Source organism: Ostrea edulis, chromosome 1 (assembly GCF_947568905.1).
Source record: "Ostrea edulis chromosome 1, xbOstEdul1.1, whole genome shotgun sequence".
NCBI classification, from domain to species: Eukaryota; Metazoa; Mollusca; class Bivalvia; order Ostreida; family Ostreidae; genus Ostrea; species Ostrea edulis.
In genome coordinates this window covers 64111526-64135544 of record NC_079164.1, presented here as the reverse complement: position 1 = coordinate 64135544, position 24019 = coordinate 64111526, and the positions used below count along the sequence as shown (strand labels likewise).

Below are 24019 nucleotides of genomic sequence, written 5' to 3'. Positions count from 1 at the left end.
GGATAACGCTTTAGAGCCCGGAAACCATATTGCTACTTCGATGTCCAGTGCGCTTGACCTTTGGACCCCAAAATCGATAGGGAACATCTTCATCCCATAGGTAGTCCATATATATGATATGGTGACGGTAGGTGGAAAGGATAATGCTTTAGAGCCCGGAAACCATTGCGTCTACAGACTGACGGACAACTCGATTCCAGTATACCCCCCCCCCCCCGAACTTGTTGCGGGGTGGTGTATAATTAAATTATGGTGCTCAGATACTAGCTTGTATTCTACTGAAGAAATCTTTTTGTGTAAATCTTAAACCAGGCACTTTGAAACAGGGGGTTGGGGTGAACTCAACATACAAATACAAATTTCAATTGTTTTGCTGCCCCCCCCCCCCCCCCCCCCCCACCCCCTTTTAAATCTATTAAGTAGTAGTGAAAGACAGTTGATGTTTGAAGTGCTGAATTGATTGTATATTGTTTAACGTCCCTATTGAGAATATTTCACTGAAATTAGGCCTATGCTCGGCGCTTATGGCCTTTAAGCAGGGAGGGATCTTTAACATGCCACACACCTGCTGTGACTTCAGTATTTGCAGTCTCATCCATAGGGATGATCCCTCTCCCCTTAGTTGCCTCTTATGACAAGGGGTACCGAGGACGCATTCTAACCCCCCGAATCCTCATGGGAAGTGCTGAATTGAAGAATATGTGGAGTGAACTAATCTTTGCCCCCCTCCTTTATAAAATATTGATATTTGGCCAGAAGTACTTTCTTGCAATGTAAGTGTGAAGTGAACTCTGGCTGACCCCTTTCCTTCTTAAAAAAAACCCCTGATGCTACATGCCTGTATATCTCAATATCAAGAATGAATTTTTATACTCAAGAGTTTCCTGCAATTTGATAGTCGACTTTTAGTACTTTACAATTGAACATGTCTGAACCCAAACTTTTTAAATTTCTAATATGAGTACCGATGTCACTCTTGTAAGTTTCCATTATATTGTAAATACAAAATTTTAAAATAGTTGAAATTCATGAATGCTTGTAAATTAACTATTAATGATCAATTTTCTTTCCTCCTGTGAAATGACATTGTACATCAAAATATGACTCTCTCTTTCTCTCTCTCACATGCATGTACATGCAAAGTGACAGTAAATAATTATGAATCCCTAAGAGACAAAAAATTTTGAAAGCTGCACTATATTCCCTTTCATATATATTTTTGTGTAATTAAATGTCATTTTGGATTGTGCAAGTCACCCCTAAAATGTATGTTATCGATTATTATTCATTTTTGTATATAATTATCCATAAATTTTAAACTATGCATGCAATTTATCGAAATAAACATGCTGTGTACATGTATATGCATGATCAGAAACTGCAAAAACCCTTGAGCGGTCAAAAAATATTCGACTTTAGATATTTCCCATTCAAGATATCCTGATTGGCATGGGTTCAATCACAGGCACTAATCCTCCCCTGATTTTTTTTCCAGCGAAAATTTCTACAAAATCTGTGGAAATAACCTGTCTATCCTATATGGTAATTGTTTCACGCTTTTTGTAAGCTTCCACCGATATTTTATCATACCTGTAGAAGGCCAATCTCTAAAGCTTACATAAATTGAAATTGGGATGGGATAGACAGGGAATTCACACATGGATGTAAGTAGTGTCCATACTTCAGGTGCCTGTGGGGTCAGTGTGTCTTAGTCTGTACATATTGTAACTGTCGAAATAAAAAAAGAGTTTTATTATTTTGTTCCGTAAATTTATCAGAATAAAAAGCATCTTACATTTTTTAAGTGCACATACTTGTAAATAGCTGTCTGCATTTAACGAGTTTTCTAGGCAAGCATGCTATGTGCATTACTTAAATGTATGAACTGTATTTTGCAAGAACTTAATGTGTTGTATATATATATACGATGCTCTTTTGTATTTCATTCAATCAGTATGCATTTGGCAAATGATTTTTCCGCGTTTAGATCATGTTATTTAATATTAACAAATTTTAAAATGGCAAAATTCCATCTAATTTCATTTAATAATTCTGAAAACATTGTCTGGATTTGAGCGCATCATTTTGCATCTGTATCAATCTTGATCACTTGAAAGTTTATCATAACAATGATGTGTCCACATAACTATGATGTAACCACATAACATAAAGAGGTATCGACATATCGTAATGATGTAACCACATAACTTAAAGAAGTATCGACATAATGTAATGATGTTACTATATACATAAAGTAATGTTACCACATAACGTAATGATATAACTGCATAACATAAAGAGGTATCAACATAACGTAATGATGTAACCACATAACGTAATGATGTATCGACATAATGTAAGGCTGATTTACACTGTAAGGCAGTAATGGCATATGAATCTATGATCAAGATATCTTTATAAACACATCAGTGCTTCAAGTTGTGACTAAAAAGGTCGCATTTGCTACCAGAAATTAAAATTAACTTGCATTTTTACGACTGAGTAAATTTTAGCTGGCGATCGTCTATTTTCTGATCGGGATCGAAGTTATTTTTTTTGGGATAAATTTAAAAAAGCGTCGCTGGGATGCATATTTAACAATGACAGCATGGCGGAAAAACGAAAGATTGGGTTATTGCAGTTTGGATTTTCGAATATAGGAAAGAAAACTGAGGAGGAGGAAGAAGTCGATGATCTTGAAAGCACAAAAAAAGATGACGAAGAGATCAAGGGAAAAAGTAAGGGGGAAAATATGAACAAAAAGAGAGCCCTAGTATTCAAATGGTTGAAATAATTTTCTTTGTTGACTTGTAGAGAAAGGAAAATGTTTTGTAAACTTTGCGAGGGTAATCCACCTGCATCTTTGGCAAATTTGTCTGATTTTGCTTCGGCTGGGTGCACTTCTTACAAGCGTGAGAGTGTCAAAATACACAGGAACAGTAAATATATATTATTACTACAGTAACTTGATCCGAAGAGTCGGATCACGTCGAGTTGACAGGCGTGGATCATCAGATCACACGAGACGCGAAGCGTCGAGTTTGATCTGATGATCCGTGCCTGTCAACGAGACGTGATCCAACTCTTCGGATCAAGTTACTGTAGTAATGATAAATTTATTATATACCCCATTCTGCCTTTTAAATCCACATTTATAAGATACTAAATGCAATCCAAATTATCAAAAACACAGACATACCATGAAATTATGTTTTGTGTACGCAGTTTCGTTTGTGACGCGGTCCATATTTTCCACAAATAACGTTGCGTCGTTGCATTGTGACGTCATCAGTTTCAGAGGATACTGATACGGAATCAGAAAACCACAGTGTGGTGATCCGGAAAACCGGATCACACGATGTGAAATCCACAGTATCAGAGAACGATACATTGATGGGTATATAATAAAAGGCAATATAATCGGAAGTAAATTGAGTGGGGCAATGGTTACCGCAAATTTTCAGAGACAATTACAAAATCAGGATGAGAAAACTATGGAAGATATGGCCGTAAAATTCAGGACTGCTTACTTTATTGGCAAACAAGAACTGCCATTTACAAAATTTAAATCACTTCTGGAACTTCAGAAATTAAATGGCATATATAAATCATTAACGAAGAACTAAAGAGTGAACTGGAATCCAAATTAAGGGATTGTATGTATTGTAGTATTCTAACTGATGCTGGTACTGATTGTGCTGCAAAAGAAAATGAAGCTATAAATGTTCGTTTTGTCTATGATGGAAATGTTGAGACTAAACTGCTCGGTGTTATAGAGCTAGAGCACGTCCATGCTGATGGTAAGATACAATATATTTCATGGTGTCAATGCAAATTTTTGATACATTATACATATTTAAGGACAGCATTGATGTATATGGTGCAGATTTATTAAAAAATTGTTACATGTCCAATATATATAAATAAGTTGGAATGACAAATATTGTAATTCTGATTTAAGGTACAATGAAAGCAATCAACCAATCACCGGAAGATGCAGGCTTTCCAAATTTCCAGAATCACTAGATAGGCTTTTGTGCTGATGGTGCCTCAGTTAACTTTGGAAAATCTGGTGGGGTTCAAAAGAAACTAAAAGATTAGTTCCTTGGTTGATACCAATTTGGTGTATGCCACATAGGAATGAATACTTAATAGTCAATCATACGACACAACTGCTCTGCATTTGGTTCAACTTCTCTGAATAAAGTATATTAATAGTGATGTTTTGATGGACAGTAAATGGATCATTTATTAATTGATTGTTTAATTGAAATCCAAATTCATTTAAAGCACTATACAGTGTTCGAAATTAACCATAGACCAATTCTATGTCAAATGACACCGGTCTCTGCCAATTGTAATTGGGACAGACCAAATTGGCTATGTCGATTTTCTAGGTTTAAAGCAATAGAATTATCCCAAAAGTTGATGTCTGATAAACGTTATGAGGAAAGGAGGACATTGTTACAGAAATGGAAAGAAAATATGCTTTCTTAGAGTACATTAGAAGTAAATAGCAATGTTCTAAATTTGTTTATCTTCAATGTTGTGGTCTATGCCAATTCGATGAGGTATATGTCATCTTGTTTTGGCATAGACCCGTGGTCTATACCAAGTTTTAAACCTATTTCGAACACTGACTATAGCTATAGGCCAATCCGAAAACATGAGTTATCTTTCCTTGATCCGGAACGTAGTACGCTTGCGTAACAGTAGGTTAAGACTTCCGGGTAGTATATTCGAGAAGCGTCATTATCAACAGTGCAGAAGGCCGCAAAGATAATGCTGTATAATTTTACAGTAATCACGCCAACAAATATGTTAACGTTAATAAAAGATCCCAATGCATAGGTTTACTTCATACACGTGAAAATAACCAACTTTGCCTGTAAAAATAATAGAAAATCAATGTTGTAAGTAGAGGAGGACACCCCCCCCCCCTCCTATCCGATAGGATGTTCTATCGTTAAAGTGATGTAATTTCCTACGACGGGCCTGTCCCGAGACGCAGTAAGATTATTCTAACTAACCCCCCCCCCAACCCCCCATTTTCCAGGATTTCACGTGTTTTATAACTGAAATTAGTATATGTCATATATTGCATACATTTCCTCAGGATCTTTAGCCCGTGTTTTAATACAGTCAGATTTATAATAAGATATCAGAAGTTACTTGTTCAATATCAATGTAGTACATTCAGTGATGAAAGTTCTGCCACGATGTACGTCTAGGTATGTCGGACTGACACATCTGGATTCTGAAAATGTTCATCTCCTTCGATTGGTGAGTAAAATTTAACCCAGCCTGTAGGCCTACTTGTAAATGAAGCAGAGGCCACTGACAGATTTCCAGCTGTCTGCCCACAAATTTTATACAGTTTCAAATACAAGTATAACCATAAAGAATTTCGTCGTCACAAACCATCTTTAAACTGACATGCAATGCTTTGAAAATAAAATAACGTATAATTGAACACCCTGAATTTATAGTCGGCAAGAGTATGTACCTGTAAATACAGCCATTTTGAGTAAAATATTCGGAGTTTTACTCAAATTATTTTGTTTTGTGGCGAAAGGGGGTGTCTAAGTCTGTCATTGCAATTTCTTTTATGACACGATACGTGCCTATACATAATCAAGTAGATTTCAAGGGGGCTAAAACGAATAAAAGAGGGAAGATACAGAGACGTCAAAAGCATTGTATTAGGGGGGGGGGGTAAACTTACCTATCCCCCAGAGAGTACATTTGAGAATATGCCCCCCCCCCCCCTTCCGGGATGACACAGGTCTATGAAAAATAATTTATATCAGTCTAGCAATATTCAACAAAATTAATAAAAAATATTATTTAGTTACCTATTTTACTGCATTTTAAACATATCAGTTAATATTAACAATCCTAGCTTCATGCTGCAGTGTACAAAATGATTTGCACGTCCAGGTACTTTGGAGAAAGTTACCCAATGATTGCAATCTGGTTTATTTTTGAAAGAGTCGATTGGTGGTGGTGGAATAAATTTAGCCCTGATAAAACAATGAAAGCGTTGATTCCCTATTTTAATTGATTTTTTTTATTTTGAAAAGAAGGGGGGGGGGGGGCATTTTACATGTATGCAAGATCTTCTCACCACAGACACTCGACGTTTTAAATATCTATAATAAAAAAAATTGCCTACAAAATAATTATGTCAGTCGTTATTGGATACATATGTAAACAAATGAATGTCTGGGTGATTTCCAATTTAATTTTTAAAATCCCCCCTCCCCCCGAAAATCACTCCCGACTCGATCAAGAAATTCTTCTTCTTTTTTTCCATTAACATTTTCTAACTCACTCGTACAAATGATTTCAACTGTTCTCGATTTTGAACAGCGCCCATACTAATATAACTATATATATTATATATGCGCAGTCTGACTGTGTTACTACCCGGAAGTTGTCATATTCACACTAAATGTAAGAATACAAAGAGAGATAACTCACGTTTTCGGAAAGGCCTATTGATACAGTAATCATTAGAATTCAATACAATATATACAGTCAAAACTGCCATTGCGACCCACTGTATTAAGCGACTCGCTGTCGTATGTGACCATAAAAAGTTCCCCCCCCCCAAGACTTTACTCTATATATTGTACCTGTATTAAACGACCACCTGTCTGACGCGACCAACGACCATGATTTTTACAACCTTTTCGTGTATTTTCACGAAAATTTACCTCTATTTAACGACTGTACATTTTTCAATTACACCTCGATTACTACTTTCGATTTTGGTTGAGCTGACTATTCTGAGAATTATCGCCCCATATACTTTCGTTTTCAAACGCACAACTATTTTGGGAATTATCGCCTCTAACACTTTCGTTTTATAACGCATAGTTTGGCGGTGATCTTGTTTAGTAGGCCCCCTAAATTAATTATTATACCCAATCTTCAACATGCAGGGTTGTGTGTGGTTAATTAATAAAACCCAAGTTGTTGTTTAATTAACAAAATCAAGGATCAGGGAATCAAGGCCGGTGTATATGAAGGTGTGAATTTCGACAAACTTTAAGAAGTGCCGGCTACGCTAGATCGGAAATGAAAATCTACCACTTGTTATACCATTATGTGAAATATTTGCCCGATTGCTATATAAATCAGGTAAATACTGTGCTTAGGACTGAAATTTTAAACGGAGTATTCGCAGTTTTCCTGCATGAGATACTCGAGGTTTCTAGAATAATGATCGGAACTAGCGGTTCACTTCGACATGTCCCGAGTATTTGACACGTCCGAGTTCAAGAAAGTTGCCTGCATTAGTTCAAAGCTTAAAAGAATTGCTGTGCATGTACAATGGATATTGTGATTTATTTAATCAGCGATTTTTTCTACCCATTGGTACTGGTACCCATTCAATTGGGAAAAATAGTGTCAAAATCGAACAAATTGGGAATTTTCTACCAATGTATCGGCAAATGATTTCAACCAAAAGAAAAGAAAAAAGAGTTCTACAAAACAAGAAGTAGTAGGTACCGTTTATCGGTACCAGTTATATAAGGAAAAAAATCGTTGTTAATGTTTCTCAAATTGAATAACATATTTCCAGCATGTATTGTACAAAAGGAGACACAACACTTCCTTTGCTTTTTTACCACAAGCATTGCATTTTTTAGTTAGTGTACAAGTAGGCTATACATAAATACTCTTTACAACAAAGTGTTTATAAGTTTTAGAAAATTTACATGCAGTTCATAAATGAGATTTAAATCTCATGTAAATGTGTAATATGAAATGCATGTTTATCATTCTTAAACAGATTAAAATGTAATGAATAATAAATTATGATACGACATTCTAGATTTCTAACTACAGTGTATTATTAATTTTATTTTACAACTATTTAAACCGTACTTGATATTCTTAATGATAAATTCCAAATGATGTAGTCATTTTCTCCATTGTACAAATTATTCGCAAAATTTTATCAATTAACTGTGGAAAATAGGCAACCTGTATTAAGAGACCACCTGTCATATGTGACCTTTTTTCCATTCTCCGTTGGACGGTCTCTTAATACAGGTTTGACTGTATCTGCAGTGTTCGAAATTAGTTTAAAATTTGGTATAGACCATGGGTCTATGCCAAAACAAGATGACATAGACCTCATCGAATTGGCATAGACCGCAACATTGAAAAAAACAACAACACAAGTTTGAAACATTGTCATTTACTTCTAATGTACTTAGAAAGCATATTTACTTTCCATTTCCATAACAATGTCCTCCTTTCCTCATAACATTTATCAGACGTCGACTTTTGGGATAACTCTATTGCTTTAAACCAAGAAATCGGCATGGACAATTTGGTCTATCTCAAATACAATTGGCATAGACCGGTGTCATTTGATATATAGATTCGGTCTATGGTTAATTTCGAACACTGTATCTATTGTGCTTTGAATTCTTAGGTTAGAGTTGGAAATCATGCAAATGATTAAATCTGTTCCCAAGGCAGCGGATGTCATGGACATAATGCACCTGATTTACAAGACTTACCACTACAGTCCTAAAAGCAAGAGGGAACTGAGAAAAGTAGGTGAGGAACTAGGTGTAAATGTGTGTAATCCTACCAAGGTGAAGGGTACAAGGTGGTCTCCTCACAAAGAGAAAGCCCTGAAGATTCTTCTTAAGCCACCAAAAGCAGGAGAACTTAGTCAGTATGCTGTCATTTACCAACATATGGAACACCTGGCAAGCACCTCTTCAAATGCAGATGTTAAAGGAAGAGCAAAGAATGTCTTACAAATAATGAAAGATTTTTCATTTGTAGCATTTGCCCATTTTTTATTGGATCTGTTGGGCTACATTACTGCATTGTCTTTATCCTTTCAAAGCAATAGAACTATTCTATCTACAGCAGTCAATGGTATTAAAACATGTATTACAGGTATAGAGGCACTAGGAGGGCGAGCAAAACATGCAGGTTCCTTAGAACAATGTTTTTCCCTTGACAGTTTGAGAGTCCCTATCCCATCATTTCAATTTCAAGAAATTGAATTAAAAAATACCCAAAATATTGAATTTGAAAACTTGTCAATGGATGCAATGTCATTGTCATTTAGAAATGCTGTTTTCAGAGCAGAGATAGGTATACACAACTTGACAAGTCTTTTTGGATGAAAATGGTGAAGAGTTATGTGCAGCAAGTGCTGGAAGGGGTTTGTCAGTGATTTTTAACCATGATGTCTGGCCAGAGGATGACTTGGATTTGATTGATTAGGGGAATGATGTTATACAGAACCTCATTGATTGGATTAGACCTGTACTGGAGTCTCAGGTATCATTTAAAAATGCACGTTCTTTTGAGGTGTGCTGTACGTTGTATTCCCTGCTTGCTGGTTGATCTATTATGTATTTTGATATTTAAATCTGCTCACATTTTCATTGATTATTACTAATCAGCTATTCATCATTATACTAAACAGTCATGTTAACAGTTTGTATGTTTTCATTTTTCTTTTAATGTTTTGAAAATCAGACAGTGTATTTTCAGTCATTTTATCTACATTGTAGGAATCATTACATATTGTGATTTCCTGAAAATAGTCTTTTATAAGAAAAAGTTTTGAAGATCATAAACTTTTTTTCTAGAAATGGTTGCAGTTGTGGTCAAATCATTCTCCAGTGGGGACTTCTGAAGACTTTGGTAAATAATGAATTCATGGACAAGTCATTCTCTGGTTTGTGGGCAAGTTATGCTGTGTAAAGAATCTTACAAGGATGACTTTCAAGTAAACATGACATCTTTAGCATTATGTGCCCATATAAATAAGAAATACATGCCAATAAATCTCTTTTAAATTCAATTTTATTACAGGATGTGTTGCATTTGGTGAGGATACTCATGGTGATTCCAGTAAGCAGTGCCCAATGTGAGAGAACCATTAGTGCTGTCAATCGCATAAAGAAGGATGTCCGTAGCTGTTTAGATCCCACAACTGTGGAATCTTTGATAAGAATTAGCAGTGAATTAAGGTCCTCGATCCCTATTGAGGATTTCAAAACAAACCTTTCTGTAGAACGATGGTTTTCTAAGAAATGTGCTGTGAAATATACAGGATGGCCTAATGATATCCAGCTTTTACAAGAATGGTCAGATATAATGTGGAATCAAGAGTCTCCTGCATATTCCTGATCTCCTAGCATAATGTTCAGGTCTAATAAATGGTCCTTGTTTTAATAATAAAAATATAAAAAATGAGTCTTTTTTCCTTATTCTAAACTATACCTTTACAAATTTTTTCACCATGGCGCGTGAAATATTTCTTGATGGTGACCAGAAATTCTGAAATGGCAACTCAATTTTTTTTTAGGTCACCATTTAGCGACCTGAAAGCAAGTGTGACTTGGAACACTGCATGCACATATACTTCTATCCTAAAACAGACCTGAATGCATTCCACAACGCAGCTGTAGAAACTTTTCAGGCATGTGTCTGATTTTGAAGGTCAGTACAGATGACAACAATTCCAATGACATTGTAGCAATCTCCCCAGCATGTTGATTGCCATTTCTGATAGGCAATCCACTGACAACCATATCTGGAAAAACAAAAGTGAAACATTTATGAAAGATTCTTTAGCAAATTTTTACAGTATACCATGAAATCAGAAGGGAAAAAATGCAATGGACCAGACCGAGATTTGAACTAGGGCCTCCTGAATCTTTAGTCACGTGCTCTACCAAATGATCGAGCTATCTGGCAACTAGCAATTGAACCCATCTGACCGCTACATTCCTCCCTCTTTAAAATGACATACAACCCAGATTCTTTTTGCCACTGGCAAAACTTTCACCAGTCCAAGGGGGTGGTCAATGACACCCAATCTAACCAGAAGGGAGAAAATGCAATGGACCAGACCAGGATTTGAACACAAGCTGAATCTCTGGTCAGGTGTTCTACCAACTGAGCTCTCTGGCCACCAGCGATTGTGCCCATCTGACCGCTAAATTTCTCTCTCCCTAACTCATTCAGCCCCAATCCTGACTACAGCATGCTGTTTATCATACCGTTATTGGCTGATCCTGACTACAGGCGTGTTGTTTACAATGCTCTCTCTCGGTAGTCAATCATGCCTCGAGTCGGGATTTATATAGGGTTTAGAAAAGGCCAAAGATTGGCTTTAAAATAGTATTTAGTGTCAAACTACAGGTGACTTTCGATAACTCGAAGTTCAAGGGACCTTGATTAAACTTCGAGAAATCGAGAGTTCGATATTCCGAAATTGAAGGTCCGCTGGTATGGTTAAGATTTTACAGTAACCGGAAATGCATACCAACAAGATCATATGATATTGTTTTGACATATTTTCCTTCATATTCGTCAGGTACTTTGATATGAAAATAAAAAAACCTTATTTTGCATTAATAAAAACATTTTAAAGTTTATGTATTTATTTGTTCTTTAATCATGCTTAGATAGGCATACAAAACCAAGTTCCGATGACGCTTTACTATCGCAAACTAAACAGAGCACAATGTTATGTCGCTTTACCCAAAACGAAAATTCTAACGAATGAGTTAAACGATGTTTTAGAGTAACTTTACACAAAAAGAACTCGAGAAATTTAACAGTCTGTAGATCTCTAAATTATGTATAAAACTTATTCTCTCGTCATCACGTCAAAACAAATTATAGATTTTATTCAGTCGGATTAGGCCTTAATATATACACATTAATTTTAATCATCACGACTCAAAACCCCAGTGCAAGGTGTAAACTGACCAATTAGCCAATTATATACTCAAGTGTGTCACCTCCACATAGAAGCACCTGCGATGTTTCAACTATGTAAACACCCAATTACCCCTCCGGCATTCAACAAATTCCAGGTAAGGCCCAAGCAGAAATTAATACACGCTTGGGTAACGGTGGGTATACGCTACCACCACTTCGAGAGATCAAGAGTGAAAAACAATGAAATGTGTTTTACGGGACCCAACTTCACTTCGAGAGATCGATAGTAAATTTGTTTTGTTATATAGAGAAAATAATCGGGACATGATTTCACTTCGAGAGACCGAAGTTTGAGCCATCGAGTCACCTGTAATGTAATTCATCCAATCAGAATCTAAGGGTCTAACAAGTCTTTGTTAACTTGTATAAATATTCATAAACTAGATGCTGTCATGAGACAGTAATACCCACACGTAAGTGTTTGCCTTTAAATGTACTCTCTGTCCAAATGGCGGATCCAGAGGGGAATCCGGGGATTGGCACCCCCCCCCCCTTTCTGTGGGACATCTTTGTAGTGCTTTTGTTTTTTTAAATATGATACTGCTAATATTTGTAGGCAATTATTTTTAATGTACAAGTTGAATAAAATATGAACTAGCACTGGTTGATACACGTATATTTATTTTTATCGATTCATTTTTTTCCTTCTTTTTTTGGATTCCTGGACCCCCCTTTTTTATATCGCTGAATCCTATAATGTTTAACTAGCAAAGAAGCCACAGTGTGATTTGGCTACGTCATTGCATTCTCAGTTCCAAAAGGGGATGAAGAAGTTGACTCAGTAATTTGACAACTAGGCCTAACGCTATTAAAACAAAGTACGTACTTAAAGCCAAACCTCGATATACCAAATCTTAAAAACCATGACTGAATTCATCGTTTAAACTTACATTTTCACTACATACCATTTTGACTGCCTACCAGAGAGAGAGAGAGAGAGAGAGAGAGAGAGAGGGTGTGTGTGCGTGTCAATAACTCGAACTTCTTTCCCCATTTCAAAAGAAAGAAATTGCGTTGTCAATAAAACCGACGGGGCTCATATTACTTCGCATTGGGATGGTTTTAAAGGGCAAGTGACTGTAATCGCAAATGAAAGTTCCTAGCAGAAACAACACATAAGACATGGGCGATTCCTGAAGGGGGAGGGGGGGGGGGGGGGTCCGGGGTCCAGGGCGTCTGGACCCCCCCTCCCCTTTGGAGAACCAAAAAGTTTAAGAAATATTCAATTTTAATGAGACTTTGAGTCCAAATGATGTGAACAGTAGATACTTACATGTATACAGGCTGTCCAGCACTCTTGGACAAAATATAAGGGCAAATTTTAGGGGTAAAATTTTAAAAAATTAGGGCTAAATTAGGGCCAAAATTAGGAATTTTTAACCAAATTGCGGAAGTTTTAATTATTTAAAAGGACTTACCTTGTCAAATTTGACAATAAAGAAACTCACATGACACACAAATAAGATGTAAGTACAGGAAGGGCGTATTCCAGTGTTCCATGGTCTCAGTTATTATTGGCTATAACCTAAAATCTCAACTCTTTATCACAAAGTTACAACCAATAAACAAGCTTGACACATGGATCCACAGGTCAACTGCCTTTCACTGCATCAGCATTATCTGAATAAGAACTGCAATCTACGTTAATAACACACATTTTGTATGAATGCATTTTGATTTTTCAAGACTGATAAAAAAGTAGGAATTGACATGAAAAATAAGGGCTTTTTTAGGATTTCCCCTTGAATTCTACATTTTTTTAAGGAATTTTAGCAAAACTGAAAAAAATTAGGAATTTTTAGGAATTTTAGGGCCGCTGGACAGCCTGATGTATATGTACTACTAATTGCTTCATTCAAATTTATCAACACTATTATAATTAGCATTCAACTCTAGGATAAATAAGACATAATATATTTACGATATTTTCGTCAGATGCAAGTATCGCTTTTAAAAGAATTCTTAAAAAGTACATTTGTATATGTAACATAAAAAAATTTTGTTTAAGAAGTAGACAATTTGAAAGTGAAAAGGAAGTGCCAGGAAATGTTCAGAATGCAGGAGTTGCACCATTTACCCTACAGCTTCTGGGGCCTAGGCCGCCCCCAGCCTACTGGGAGTAACCTCTCTCTCTCTCTCTCTCTCTCTCTCTCTCATTTCTTTGCGATATCAGAAATAGATAGCGGATAGACGTTGTGAAAAGTATCTAAACGATCAAGTGCTGTCCACCCCCCCCCCCCCCCCCCCCCTTCCACTTTAAAAATTCCTACATCCGCTTCTGTACAAGATATACTTCACAAGAGATAGAATCCGGCAGTAACTTGAAAATCCAGGTTTTCTGCAACTCGTCATAGTTACTTCAGTGTGTAATTTTTACGACAAGTTTAATTTTTAGTGAATAACATTCTCAAACAAATGTGATAAAAGTTGATGATCAGACATCGTCATATTCCACTTTTCCCCTCTCTAAATATAACTATGATCATTTGACCCAGCTGACGTTTTTGTGAGCAAAATATTTACGAAGGTAATGTGACCAGGGTTAAATACTAGATGATATAAAGAGAAGAAATAATGGAGTCTGAATGATATCAATGTTGTTTGTTTGTGTTTGAATGCATGATGGTGATCATTGTACATTGATAAAGTGGCTTTTTATAGGATCCGAAACAGTGACATGTGAGAAAGTTGGTTGGCGGGGATTTCTACTTTCACTTTTAAGGATGCAGTAAACGGACGACAGGAGGGGAGGCTGCGCATTTCCTCGTTGGATGATTTGTGTACATGTGTGGACGTGGATGTCATTTCAGTGAGTTCACTTGGATTTGAGAGACTGAGCAAAGGCACAAAGAAATTGTTTCCCGAGTATAGAGTCTGAACCGAGGATATTGCATCATTCCTGATCAGGCAAGTCTGGCTTGTTCATTTATTTTATTTATCATTTCTTTTCTTTTGAATTATTTTTTATTCATTTATTGGTTTACAATATTACAGAAGGTGAAATGTACATGTTTAACTATTTCTGTGTATCATATATGTGTATTTGTTTTAATTTTTAATTTTCTTTGGGGGGAGGGGGGGGGGGGGGGGGGGCTGTTATCAGTTTGTGTAGAGTGTCAGTTTTGTGTATTGCTTAAAGATCAGTACCAGTGTCCTACTGTTGAACATTTGGCAGATATGTAAATTGGCACTTGGTTGGTCAGTCCTCCCTGACATTGACAGGGCTTTCCCATGGAGACTGTTTTCCAAGTTATGCGTAGAGTGTCAGTCATCTATCTGTGTCTCGCAAGTACTTGGTGCAGACAGCTATCATGCTGAATCCCGTGAAGGAAGGGGGATATAGACTTCCTTTGGAATGACGTACATACTCAATGTTGCGTCGCTTGTGGAGACCCACATCTTGAAGAGTGACCTTGACTTTTGACCTTGAACCCATTTTTAAAGGTCAACCACCTAAGAATTTGTGGAGGAGAAAGTGATCTTGACCTTTGACCTTGACCCACTTTCAAGGTCAACAATCCTAGAATATCATGTGACTACTCCTAAAGATGTAGATGGAGCTTTATGATAGAAAACGTCATTTTTCAGCCCCTATTTGCCCCCTGGGGCCAATATGAAAATTCCGAAACCTTATTGCACATCTACAGGACATTACTATTCAGCTCCTTGAATATCATGTGACTATTCCTAAAGATGTAGATGGAGTTAAAGTGACAAGCTTTGTGATAGAAAACGTCATTTTTCGGCCCTTATTTGCCCCCTGGGGCCAATATGAAAATTCCGAAACTTTATTGCACATCTACAGGACATTACTATTCAGCTCCTAGAATATCATGTGACTGCTCCTACAGATGTAGATGGAGTTTAAGTGACAAGCTTTATGTTAGAAAATGTCATTTTTCAGGCCCTATTTGCCCCCTGGGGCCAATATGAACATTCTGAAACCTTATTGCACATCTACAGGACTTTGTTATTCAGCTCCTAGAATATCATTTGGATTTCGCTGTAAATGTGGACACAGTTTTAGTGACAACAACCGGGACAGACGGACGGACCGGGATAAAAACAATATACCCGAACTTTCTTTAGAAAGTGCGGGTATAATAAGGATACAAAGAAAAGCGAAAGTATGTTTCATGTCAAACATTGTTTCATAAACAACATGGTGTCAATGTTTAGCTCAAGTGAAAGTGATGGAGAAGAATTTGAGGAATTTACAGTAGCAGTGATGATTCTTTCCAAAATATCTGACATAGGCGTGGGTCGAGGGGTACAGGGGCATGAAGCCCCCAGCGGCTGTACAAATTTAGGTTTCTGCAAGCCCAAAATAAGCCTAAAAATGTGTGACAAAGAGTGAAAATTAGTACAGATTTCCATGGAATTCACGGAAACACCACAAACATCAGATAATTACCAAAACATCACAGAATGTATCAAAAACACCAATGCATCATTAAAATACACTTATAGAGTGTTAGATCACAGGGGATGCTTACTCTTCCTAGGCACCTGATCCCACCCCTGGCATATCCAGGCGTCCGTGTTTGCCCAACTCTCTATTTTGTATTGCTTATAGGAGTCAAGAGATGAATAACTGTTCATTATCTTCACCTTTCATTCATATATTACCCAAGTTTCATTTATATTGATAGAAAATTGAATGATTTATGTCTAGTATTTCAGATTGCATTTCTTGGTGGCATCGTTGGCCAAGAGGACGGTTATGTCATATATCATTTCATAAAATTTATTCACATTGCAATCAGAACTTCTTGAGGAGGAGAAAAATATATTTCACTATTACAATAAAATTAAATACGCAATCTCTGATCAAGTTGCTATACATAGCACAACAATTATTGTGGAGCATCTACATGTTGTTGAAAAATCAATACAAACAAAACTTGGGGAATGCATGTATATAAGTATGATCTAACACTCTGTAGATGCTTTATTAATGACACATTGGTGTTTTTGGCACTTTTGAGGAGTGTTTTCGGTTATTACCTTGTGTTTTCAGTGTTTCCGCTAATTCCATGGACCGGATTTCCATGTCCTTGTTACATAAAACACATTTCGCAATCCCTGGATCAATCGTCTTTCTAACGTTCTCAGATATTTTATCCCCTTTGACATCACACAATAACCATTGCCAATTCCATGAATTTTAACTGTTCTGTCCAAAACTTTCACGTCTTCACCTGGCTGTACGAACCGCCATGCATTATTTGTCAGATCGTCATTAGTTGCAAGCTTTACAGTGCACGCTCTGATAAGACAAATGAAACAGTTCTGCGATTAAGAATACGGCCTAAACGACCTGACTTTTTCCGACCGGATTGCCGGATTCAAAATAGCGGAACAGAATCATCACTGAAGTAGAAAGAGTGTAAAGAACCTGAAGCAAAAGATATTAAGAAACAACTGGAGATTGCTAATTTTGATTCTAACATAAGTTGTGGGATATATCTAATGATGAATTGGAATTTGCTCATGATTCAGACAGACTAAGCAGGCCGACATTGCGAGGTGGTCTGAACATTTACGGCCAGTGAATAACAAGAGATGTTTGTAAAACACATATGCCCCCCATGGTGCAAAATTGAAAAGGGTTATACACACACCTCATTTAATTGATAGTATTATCATCAATTCAAAATATTGAGCAGACAATATCTTCCTATGTCAAGAGTGAATTGACCATGTGACCTAAAATTCAATAGGGGTCATCTACTCCTTATGCTGTACCAGTGTACCAGTGTCAATCAAGCAAATAATTCTTAAAATATAGGAGACAATATATTACTATGTCCAGTTCAACTATTGACCTCAAAATCAATATGGGTCATCCTCTCCTGAAGATGTACCAATGTACTAAGTTTGATGTCTGTCAAGTAAAAGGGTTATCAAGATATTGAGTGGACAGTATATTACTATGTCCAGTTTGACCCTTGACCTTTGATCATGTGACCTAAAAATCACTAGGAGTCATCTTCTCCTGAATATACACCAGTGTACTATTTAAAGTTTGATGTCTGTCGAGCAAAGGGTTCTGAAAATATTGAGCAGACAGTATATTCCAATGTCCAGGTTGACCCTTGACCTTTAAACATGTGACCTCAAAATCAATAGGGGTCATCTTCTACATAAGATGTACCAGTGTACCAAGTTTGATGTCTGTCAAGCAAAGGGTTCTCAAGATATTGAACGGACAGTATCTTCCTATGCCCAGTTTGACCCTTGACCTTTGCTTATGTGACCTCAAAATCATTAGGGGTCATCTCCTGAAGACGTATCAGTGTACCAAGTTTGATGTCTGTCAAGAAGAGGGTTCTCAAGATACTGAGCAGACAGTATATTCCCATGTCTAGTTTGACCCTTGACCATGTGACCTCAAAATTAACAAGAGGTACTGTGAGCAATGCTCACTAAGAATACCCCCCGCTTACCCCAATCTCCCAAAGGGTGTTGGTAATAGGTATAAACTACCTCTTTTCTGAGTGTAAAAAGCAAATGGCATGACAAACCGAACCATATTGCTACTTCGATGTCCAGTGCGTGTGACCTTTGACCTTTTAACCCCAAAATCGATAGGGAACATCTTCATCCCATGGGTAGTCCATATGTATGATATGGTGACTGTAGGTGGAAAGGATAACGCTTTAGAGCCCGGAAACCATATTGCTACTTCGATGTCCAGTGCGCTTGACCTTTGAACATCTTCATCCCATGGGTAGTCCATATGTATGATATGGTGACTGTAGGTGGAAAGGATAACGCTTTAGAGCCCGGAAACATATTGCTACTTCGATGTCCAGTTCGCTTGACCTTTGACCCAAAAATCGATAGGGAACATTTTCATCCCATGGGTAGTCCATTTGTATGATATGGTGACTGTAGGTGGAAAGGATAACGCTTTAGAGCCCGGAAACCATATTGCTACTTCGATGTCCAGTGCGCTTGACCTTTGGACCCCAAAATCGATAGGGAACATCTTCATCCCATGGTTAGTCCATATATATGATATGGTGATGGTAGGTGGAAAGGATAATGCTTTAGAGCCCGGAAACCATTGCGTCTACAGACGGACGGACAACCCGATTCCAGTGTAATAAGAGTCATCTTCTCCTGCAGATCTACCAGTGTACTAAGTTTGATTTCTGTCAAGAAAAGGGTTCTCAAGATATTGAGCAGACATTATATTCCTATGTCCTGTTTGACCCTTGACCTTTGACCTCAAAATCAATAGGGGTCATGTTCTCCTGAAGACGTACTAGTGTACCAAGTTTGATGTCTGTCAAGCAAAGGGTTCTCAAGATATTGAGCAGACAGTATATTCCTATGTTCAGTTTGACCCTTGACCTCTGACCATGTGACCTCAAAATCAATAGGGGTCATCTTCTTCTGAAGATGTACTGGTGTACCAAGTTTGATGTCTGTCAAGCAAAGGGTTCTCTAGACATTGAATGATCAGTATATTCCTATGCCCAGTTTGACCCTTGACCTTTGACCATATGACCTCAAAATCAATGGGGGTCACCTACTCCTTAGGATGTACCAGTGTGCCAAGTTTGATGTCTTTCAAGCAAAGGGTTCTCGAGATATTGAGCGGACATTATATTCCTATGTCCAGAGTAGATTGACCCTTGACCTTTTGACCTGAAAAACAATAGGGGTCATCTTCCACTCATAACCAACCCACATATAAAATATCATTATCATCAAGTGAATGGTTCTCAAGATATTGAGCGGACAACATGTGGTCTACAGACCGACCGACAGTTGCAAAACAATATGCCCCCTCTTTTTCAAAGGGGGGTATAATAAAAAATTTCTGTGGAAGCTTTCATTATTTTTTGTAAAAATTACATCATTGAATTCTAAAATTTGTGTTCCATGTTATGTGTAAATTTCAAGGTTATCAGAGGAATATAATCAGTGATATACAGATAAATATGGAGCATGTGCATGTTTACAACAGCACTAAGCATCCTCCTAAAAATCTCTGGGGCACATGCTGATAACAGCTGCTGAAGCACTGTATATACAAGAGTCACTGGGGCTGAATGAGCGTCTCAATCACACCTTGAAGACACACAAAATGTAACAGGAAGGGAAAAAATTCAATGGACCAGACCATGATTCAAACCCGTAGCCCTTGAATTTCTACCAACTGAGTTATCAGGCCACATGCATCAAGGCAAACAGAAAGAAAACGGAAGGAGAATAACAATATGTCCCTGAAAAGATGTATACAGTATTTGTAAACCAAAACTTACAAGCATCACCAATGGTCTCAACTTTATACACATCATAGTGGTCCAAAACTGCATCAAAACATGTGTAAAGGTCGTTAAGCAAGGTGACCACCTGGAATGGGGTGCTGTCCCGTGCAATAGAAGTAAATCCTACCAAGTCACTGAAACAAAACAGACAATTAAATACCATTTCTGTTACACTAGCTACCAACAATTTTCACTTGAGATTTCATAACATCGTCTTGCTTACTTCATGCACTTTTAAAAGTCACTTACAGGTAGGCAGGAATTCATTACCTGAAATAAATTGTGACACATTCAAATGCTTCTGGCTCCACTGGTTTACCATGCTTAAGGTCTTCTGAAACTTTCTTGGGCAACATTTGACTGATGAGTTCTTCTGTCCTAGCCTTTTCTGCCACGAGCTCCCTAGTTCTCTCTGCGACAATGGCTTCTAAATTACTGGAGTACTTCTCCAGCTATAAATTATTAACATATTACAATAAATATGGTATTGATTTATTTCAAGATTTAATAAGCAATAGCTATCATAAAACAAGAGATGTTTGTAAAACACATATGCTCCCCCCCCCCCCCCCCCCGGTGCAAAATTGAAAAGGGTTATATATACACTTAATTTAATTGATAGTAGTATCATCAATTCAAAATATTGAGCAGGCAATATCTTCCTATGTCAAGAGTGAATTGACCATGTGACCTAAAAATCAATAGGGGTCATCTACTCCATATGCTGTACCAGTGTAACAAGTTTGGTGTCAATCAAGCAAATAATTCTTAAAATATAGGAGACAGCATATTACTATGTCCAGTTCAACAATTGACTTTCGACCTCAAAATCAATATGGGTCATCTTCTCCCGAAGATGTACCAGTGTACTAAGTTTGATGTCTGTCAAGCAAAAGGGTTATCAAAATATTGAGTGGACAGTATATTACTATGTTCAGTTTGACCTTTGACCATGTGACCTCAAAATCAATAGGAGTCATCTCCTCCTGAATATACACCACTGTACTAAGTTTGATGTCTGTCAAGCAAAGGGTTCTCAAGATATTGAGCAGACAGTATATTCCAATGTCTAGGTTGACCCTTGACCTTTGACCATGTGACTTCAAAATTAATAGGGCAGTCTATACGAAAGTTTTTTGGACCACACAGGACATTCGGTCCTGTGTAATCAATGAACACACCGGACCGAACCAAATTTTGTCAGACCGAAAAACCTAATGTAAAAAAGAGAAAAACGTGAAAATGCAAAACGAGGGAAATCTTATTTATTATACCAGTAATACTATACCAGGGATCCCTCCCGCATAATACTTTAGACGGTCCATGCGGTTTAATCACATTCATTTACGTATTTGGATTTGTGTGATATTTTTTACTTATAACAAACATTTAATTGACTCCGCGTCAAAATAATAAAGCTTAAAACCGAATACTGAGACATCGAACATTCCGGTCCGGTGTAAAAAATGACACATCGGACCTGAGGCACTGCACATCGGTCAGGTCCGACGGTCCGATGTCTTTCGCATAGACTGATAGGGGTCATTTTCTCCTGAATACGTACCAGTGTACCAAGTTTGATGTCTGTCAAGCAAAGGGTTCTCAAGATATTGAGCAGACAGTATATTCCAATGTCCAGTTTGACCCTTGATCATGTGACCTCAAAATCAATAGGAGTCATCTTCTCCTGAAGATATACCAGTGTACTAAGTTTGATGTCTGTCAAGCAAAGGGTTTTCAAGATATTGAGCGGACATTATATTCTTATGTCCAGTTTGACCCATGACCATGTGACCTCAAAATCAATAGGGGTAATTTTCTTCTGAAGATGTACTGGTGTGCCATGTTTGATGTCTGTCAAGCAAAAGGTTCTCTAGACATTGAATGATCAGTATATTCCTATGCCCAGTTTGACCCTTGACCATATGACCTCAAAATCAATAGGGGTCATCTACTCCTTAGGATGTACCAGTGTGCTAAGTTTGATGTTTTTCAAGCAAAGGGTTCTCAAGATGTTGAGCAGATATTATATTCCTATGTCCAGAGTAGATTGACCCTTGACCTGAAAAACACTAGGGGTCCTCTTCTACTCATAACCAACCCACATATGAAATATCATTATCATCAAGTGAATGGTTCTCAAGATATTGAGGGGAGAACACATGGTCTACAGACCGACAGTTGCAAAACAATATGCCCCCTCTTTTTCAAAGGGGGGCATAATTATCACTTTTAAATGGCCTATTCTAGATAAATTGCAATAAGCACGTACATGCCATATTTTTGAGATGCCAATTAAAAATTTAGAAAAATAAATACATTGTATTTAAGGGACATTGTTAAACAGTTTTATGGAAAACAAAACAAAATTTTTATGATATTTATTTGAATTTTTAAAATTACTTGTAACATATTACAACATTTCTTCGCATTTATAATTATGGTGGGTCACATACGTTGTAGTCAAATTTGCAGCCAAAACAGAAATCATTGAGTACTGAATATATCAGCAAGTAATTATTTTCCCAGAGTGTTAAAGCCAATTCAACTTAATAAGCATAAAGTAGATTATCATCCAGGGTCACCAAAAAGTAAGGGGCGGACGGGAGGATTTTATTTTTTAATTTCTATTTTCTGAGAAAAATATTAATGACAAACGAATTTTTGTCAACAAAAGTGAATCATTTAATGTCAGATGGATATCAATCTATCCTTATATTTCACAGACGAATTCCAGGTAAAGCTTTAATTTCAAACACAGAAAGATACCCAACTTCTTCAAGATCTACGCCCGCAAGAACGCAAGAAATTAAGAAAACCATACATCTATTTTCTTCACATTGCTAAACCGGAAATGTAAACAAGAATTAAGTGTAAATACCGGAGTCGGACCCGAAAACTTTCCGGAAATCGCAAGTTTCGCAAAATAAAAAAATTCGGGGTGGGCAGGGATGATAATCTATCAATTAAGGTGAATTGGCCTAAACAGCACAATTTCTTAAAGGTAGCTCACTATACCTTAATGACAAGAGTTTTTCAAAATAGTATGAATTGATTTTATTATGGAAAATATGATCATATGTAAGAAGTACATATGTCAAAAAGGCAGAAAATATGCAATTTTGGATTTAAAAAATGATTTTCAAACAATTATTTCAATAAATATGAGCAAAAGACTCTGCCGGACTTGAACTTGCGATCAGCTGTTCAGTTCCTGATACTTTATCTACGAGACAAACAAATTGAAAACATAAACACTCATGGATTTGGCTGTCTTCCCCAGACATTTTGGGAAAGGTTCCCAACAGTACATGCAACATCTTCTATAATTCATGACATACCATATTGACCAGATTGTCAATAAGCTCTCCCTTCACGGGGTAGATTTCATTTAACCTGTCCAGGGTCTGTCTAAAGGATGGTCGAACATCAGGTTTGTTGTTCCAGCACTGGTCCAACAACTAAGAGTTTCCGGAGTGAAAAAAAGAGAAAGAAATCTTGTCTGATATGCATATATATCACTTGAAATCTCATATTTTTCATGAACACCATGCATGTTTTGCTGGGCTAACAAATGCATCATTCACACAGTGTAACTTGTAAATTAATCCTATTTCAACTCGTATGCAATTTGAATCACGCACATGGTGTGCTTGGAGCACAGCAAATAAAGAACGAAGTTCGTTTGGTATAGTATTTGGCCCCCTGAATTATTCAAAAATGAAGTACATGTTGAATCAAACTTCTACATTGCAAATTACTGATGGAGATACACTTGTCTCAAAAATAAAACGAAACTTTGAACATGTGTCACATTTCTACTACATTGACGTTGCCAAAATACGTACGGAACACAAATTTCCGGAAAATTTCATAAAATTTAACCACTTTTAAAGATATTTGAATAGGTCCGCATAATATCACCACTTTAAAATTTTCACACATAAAACATT

At 37.0% G+C, this 24019-nt stretch overlaps 1 protein-coding gene across 1 annotated transcript in view; it reads right to left on the bottom strand.

The window, feature by feature from the left end:
* The window catches only part of LOC125647623 (uncharacterized), a 243738-nt gene that overhangs the window by 7209 nt on the left and 212510 nt on the right, over nt 1-24019 (bottom strand). Inside the window, exons 26-29 of the mRNA XM_056143955.1 lie at nt 23408-23527; nt 20337-20518; nt 20061-20200; nt 10433-10585 (exon numbers count right to left, since the gene is read on the bottom strand). Of these exons, the coding sequence (XP_055999930.1) occupies nt 10433-10585; nt 20061-20200; nt 20337-20518; nt 23408-23527 (595 nt within the window). The remainder of the gene's footprint in view (nt 1-10432; nt 10586-20060; nt 20201-20336; nt 20519-23407; nt 23528-24019) is intronic.